General features: G+C 45.7%; 1 protein-coding gene across 3 annotated transcripts in view; it reads left to right on the top strand.

The window, feature by feature from the left end:
- The first annotated feature begins 770 nt into the window (after positions 1-770).
- PSAT1 (phosphoserine aminotransferase 1) overlaps positions 771-5687 on the top strand; it is a 31560-nt gene continuing 26643 nt past the window's right edge. For 2 of the 3 annotated variants that reach the window (XM_027105640.1, XM_027105641.1), the window contains exons 1-3: positions 775-904; positions 4272-4332; positions 5281-5350. In XM_027105640.1, the coding sequence (XP_026961441.1) occupies positions 845-904; positions 4272-4332; positions 5281-5350 (191 nt within the window). In that variant the 5' untranslated portion in view covers positions 775-844. Of the gene's footprint in view, positions 905-4271; positions 4333-5280; positions 5351-5687 lie in introns of all 3 variants that reach the window. The other variant, XM_027105639.1, reaches the window with a different exon arrangement.

Below are 5687 nucleotides of genomic sequence, written 5' to 3'. Positions count from 1 at the left end.
GCGCCTACACAACCTGAGAGGTATTGCCAGGTTCCAGCTCGCTCTTTTCCCGAGGGGAAATGGAGAATCAGCAGCTTAAAAGGACTTGCCTGGGAAGCATCCAGGCTTCCCAGGCCAAGGCTTCACTCAGTGTCCTTGGCCACCTCCATCCCTTAATCCTGCTTTAACCCTTGGTCCCTTGGTGTTTTGCAGAGAACCTCATCCCCCACCCACCCACCCCCGGCCCATAGTTCACCCTGCAATTCCATCCTTGGCGGCCCTTCCTCCCCGCTGGAGTATCTGGCGCCCATGGGGGTGCTTAGGAAAGTTTGGTGAATTAATGACCGCTGGTTCAAACAAATGCAGCAGAGCCCAGTCTAGGGTCTGGTGAAGATGTGGTTGGATGGGGGTGAGGGGTGATTTACTCCGCCATCTCCCAGTGCAGCCCAGAGAGAGGGGCTAGGGTCCGCGTTGGAGGACTGGAAAGCGCCTCATCAAGCGTGCAGAAGTACCAACGCAAGTTGGCAGGGGTAGCCTCCTCTCGCCGCCCAAGGTTCTCCGGCGGGCGCGCAGCCGAGCCGCCTGGATGGTGCAATCTCCCGCGCGCCTTGCATTGATCAAAAAAGGGGTTGAAACAGTAAACGCGAGGAGGAGCAACTGCTCTCGAGTCTCGACTGGGGAGCACGACCAATGGGGATGCGAGCCCCGTTGCACGAACCAATCAGTTCAGGGCCAGCGACAGCGCGGGCCAATGGGGGCGCCGGCTCGGCGCTGGAAGAGAGCACAGAGTCGGCGCCGGCTGCAGACTTGCGCTGCCCACGCTATCGGTCCTTTCCAGTCGACTCCCAGTTCCCGCTTCTGCACCATGGACTCCCTGATGCAGGTGGTCAACTTCGGGCCCGGGCCCGCCAAACTGCCGCGCTCGGTAAGTCCCCTCTAGCGCGCGCCGGCAGTGCGGTCCGGGCGGGAGCAGGCGCGTGGGTGGCTGTGCATCCCTGCACGGGGCTCCCGGATCCCCAGTTCCTGCCCAGAGTTCCCCGAACGCTCTGCACTGGCGTGCACTCCCAGTTTAGGAACTATCGTGGGTGGGCCTCTAGAAGGATACATTGGGGGAGGAACTCGGCGAGGCTTGCTTGTGCAGCTGTCGCTGGCGCCGGCTACGGGTGCGCCGCATGCAGAACCCTGCCCGCCCGGGAGTGCTGGCTCGCTGCGCTGCGCACCTGCAAATTCCGGCGCTGTGCCTTCAATCCGGCCGGGCCGGGGGCGCGGCGGAAAAGAAAAAGCTCCCAACTCTGCGTTCGCCTCGCCCCGCAGTGCTGCGAACCAGGCAGTGTTGAGTGGATGCGTGAATGGACACTGGGAATGAATGGTGAATGAGGATTGCGTTAACTGGAGGGAACTGCAAACTGGAGTCCCGCGCACGACCCCTCGGAAGCAGTGTTGCCTTTAGCCAGCACTTGGAAACATTGCTTTTCACAAATGTAAATTTAAAAGCCTTCAGTCCAGCCCAGGCTTTCCCTCTTTGTCTCTCAGATACCCCACCCGTCCCTAAAGCCTTTTTTCTCCCCTCTGTTTCACGCGTAGATTTTTTTTTTTTTTTCCAACTGGCGTGTCCCCTAAAGGCATTCTAATATTCAAATTCTGGTAGGCCTTGGGCTGCTAGCCCAGTTCGGTTCACTTTGTTCTGGAGCAAATGAGTGACTAAATTCTCTCCTGGGCCATTACCAGACCTTTCAAGTGCAAGTGGAACTTACTCCCTGCCTTCCCAGCCCCCAGCCGGGTTCCGGCTCCTCCCCTAACCTCCAAAACCCACTCCCTCCACATCCATTCTCCCCTCCCACCGCCCAAGCTGTGAAGGGGGCCAAGTCTCTACTGCGCCTTGGATGCACTGACCCCTGCCGCTGCTGTTATATTTTTATTTTTCTAACCAGGATGACTCTGATGATATGTTGTAGCAACATGGTGCATAGCCAAGTGTTTTACAATTATCTGCTGTTGAACTGAGTAGAATCTCCCTGGGACAGAGACTTCTCTGTGTTAAGAGCAGAGAATCTTACAATTGTAGAAGGGAAAGGACATTTTGCTTTTCTGGGGGCAGCGCTAGTAGGAGCTGGGAGTACAGGGCTTCGTTTTTTCTTAGTTATTGCGGTCTGTTTTAGGTGAGATTCCCTGCCAGAGCTGTGCAAACGTTTCCTCTACCCTCACCGTTTTTTCCCCTCTCTGTGTTTTGGAGTCTTCTGCGCATTTGTTTCCTGTGTAATTTGTTCTGCATTTATTATAAAGGCAGTTGTTATCAGTAGTACAATTATTTATTATTTATTTTCCTGGGAGGATTTATGCCCTCCTGTGTGCTCTTCAAGCTGGGAGGGGGGGCAGATGTTGCTATTTGTGTGTCTTCTTGATTTAATTGAAGTATAAGGATTAGAGAAGCTTTGCAAACTGTTTTTGACTGTAACCACAATGAAAAATATATTTCACAAAATGAGCAAGTACCTGCACATAATTAAAACAAAAGGCTTATGAAATATTTAGCCTAATGACTACAACATGCACAATTTTGTATTCTATTCTGCTTTGGTCATTAAAAAATTATGAACTTTTCATAATTGAACTTTTCATTAAAAAATTATGAACTTTTCATAATGAACTTTTCGTTGTGGTGTGTGGACTTCTCATTGCAGTGGCTTCTCTTGTTGCGGAGCACAGGCTCCAGGTGCGCGGTCTTCAGTAGTTGTGGCATGCAGGCTCTGTACATGTGGCTCGCAGGCTCTAGAGCGCAGGCTCAGTAGTTGTGGCGCACAGGCTTAGTTGCTCCGCGGCATGTGGGATCTTCCCAGACCAGGGCTCGAACCCGTGTCCCCTGCATCGGCAGGCGGATTCTTAACCACTGCGCCACCAGGGAAGCCCTAGATTATGTTTTATGAGGTCTTTAGCCTGTATCTTTTAAGGGAACCTCCTTTGATGGCAGGATGCTTCTACAGAGGGTTTATCTCACCTATTTTGTGTACATTTTTAGAGCATTTCTTTCTCTCTTTTTACTTTATGGCAGATTGCTCATACACAAAGGTAGAGAGGGAATAATATAACGAAATTCATGCACCCACCCAAAATTTAACAACTAAGGACATTTTGCCAATCTTGTTTCAGCGCTCCCCGCCCCATATCCTCTTTCTCCCCTTCTGCCCCTGGATAATTTTAAAGCCAATCACAGATATCGTGTCATTTCACTCGTAAACAATGCAGCATGCATCTCTGATAAGGGCTTTCTATTCTTCTTACTGAAGTGTGTGTGTATATATATACACATATATATACATATATGTATATATACACATAAATCTACGTAGATACATATATGAAATAGGTGTTTTTCTTTCAGTGTGTAGTAATTTACATTTAATTGCCTTTGGGAAAAAAACAATGAGGCACCTCCCTAGAAAGTGAGCTATGTGTTTGGGGGTGGGGGTAGGGAATGAGCCTTGCTCCCCACCCGTTTCCTGGCACTGGAAGATTGGCCATAAGATGGGTCCCACCTGTCCAGTTGTCCTTGTAAGGCAGACTGTGGTATGGGATTGCAGTGATCTTACAAGATGGGTCAAGGGGCTGGACTGGGGCATACACCTAAGTACCTCTGGAGCCACAGCTGAGATTCTTCACCTGCAAATTGGGGATGAGAATATCACCTTCAGGGCTGTTGTTGAGGGGAGAGTGCAGCACATCAGTACCCCTGACGAACCTTAATTCACAGCAGGTGCTTCCTCATTCCTGCCCACCCCACCCATCCCAGCAGACCAAAAAGATGGAAAATTGAGTTATCAGTTTAACCTGGGCCTAATTGATTTTTTTGTTGTCCCCCAGAACTTTATGCTTTTTGTGCCTTTGCTGTCAGAGTGCAAATGCAAGTGTGGAAGGGACATTTTTCTAGGGAATTAGACTTTTCCCAAAGGTCTGAAGTTGACAGTTAAAGAACTGTTATCAGAAAACTTCTATACTTGATCTTTTTTTAAGTCCAAGTGAGTTTTTATCTCTAAATAAATTCATACCTTTGGAAAAACTGTCTTAGCATCAGTCACGTTGCATAATTTCACTCTCAACTTGAGTGTAAGTTGCATCATCAGGGCTCTGTGGGGATAGGGGGAGGAAGGGGATTGGCTGTGGGCAGGGACACAAGCTTCTTCACAGGCCTGGTGGGTGGATCCTCTCCCCTGTCCCTCCCCCACTGCAGTTTGTATGTCCAGAGTTGTGCACAGCATATTGAAATCGTCTTAAATTTTCTTTTGTTTTTTTCCTAGGTATTGTTAGAGATACAAAAAGAATTATTAGACTACAAAGGAGTTGGGATTAGTGTTCTTGGTAAGATTTACTTTTGGATTCTGTGAATGTCCAGGATTCAAAGGAAACCAATTAAAATGCATCATCAAGCCTAGAATTTCTACTGGGTCTTCCTGAGTTATTTCAAATCTTTGGAAAAGATATTGTAGATATATTTTTAAATTTTAATAACTTCCGTAGCATGTTTGATCGAAGCAATTTTGAAAGCAACATAAATGCTGGTGAGGGATTTATGTCTCAGCTTACAGTCGCATCATTGGTTTTTGCTATGCATAGGATCTGAGATCGAAAGATCCTGTACGTTTACATTAACAGTGCCCAAACATTTATAAAATTGCTTCACATTCATTTTACAGTTTTTGCTGTTCTTAAACATGAACTCATTAATGTTGAAAAGTACACAAGCCTTTTTTTGAAGATCTTGCATGTTAATAAGTTCATGAAGTTTCTTTGAGTTCTGAAATTTACTTTTTTTAAAATTTAATTTTCTTTTTCTTTTTTGATATTTCCAAAGGCTACAGACTATTAAGAGATTGTGGGTTTAGCTGTGTGCTCATTGCTATTAAATTTTGTTCCTGTGGGTCTGGCACACGCACCTAGATTTCTGTGAAGTGAGAGCACAGTGTGGAATTTTGTGCTGATGTCCTGAGGGCAGCATTTGCATACAATTCCTGTCTGTGAGAAAGATGTGAGTGATCAGAGACCAAAGGATAAATTAGTACATGGCTCACTCAGTGAATATTGCCGCTTTTGAAAAATCATTGTGCTGTGACCATAAGGTTAAAATGTTTGCAGTTTGAAAATCAGTTTGGATTTTCCCTTAAAGTAAGTGTGGCCCACAATTTGAATGGAAAATAACTGACATTTCCCTTTGTTATTTGATTTGCAAATTTTGTAGTTACAGCTACAGTTAACTTTTGTTGCTTTGGTTTTGAACTGGAAATTTTTTTCTTGTTTTTCTTTCCACAGAAATGAGCCACAGGTCATCAGATTTCTCTAAGATTATTAACAACACAGAGAACCTTATGCGGGAATTATTGTAAGTTTAAAATTTTAAAGACAAAATTGTGTTACTCTTGTTTGGTAATCCATATACGTGGGTGTCTGTTGCATTATTTTCTAGACTCTGCTGTGTGTTCAGAATATTCCATTCTTACAAATAATCTTGTTAAGATTCTCCCAAATTCACTAGATCAGTACATAATGCTTTTTATTTGTTCCTCATCCTGCGTTTGTATTTTTATGTGGTTTTTCCAAAGATTTGAAATCATTTTATCTGGGAAAGATTTTTTTAGCACTGTGGAAGTTAAACTGGCTTAAAAGGGATTTAAATGACAAAGAAGTGGTCATCTTTTTTTTTTTTTTTTTTTTTTTTT

Source organism: Aethalodelphis obliquidens, unplaced genomic scaffold, assembly GCF_003676395.1.
Source record: "Aethalodelphis obliquidens isolate GAN/ISIS:26980383/991018 unplaced genomic scaffold, ASM367639v1 scaffold7, whole genome shotgun sequence".
NCBI classification, from domain to species: domain Eukaryota; kingdom Metazoa; phylum Chordata; class Mammalia; order Artiodactyla; family Delphinidae; genus Aethalodelphis; species Aethalodelphis obliquidens.
This window is presented reverse-complemented; position numbering and strand designations above follow the sequence as displayed.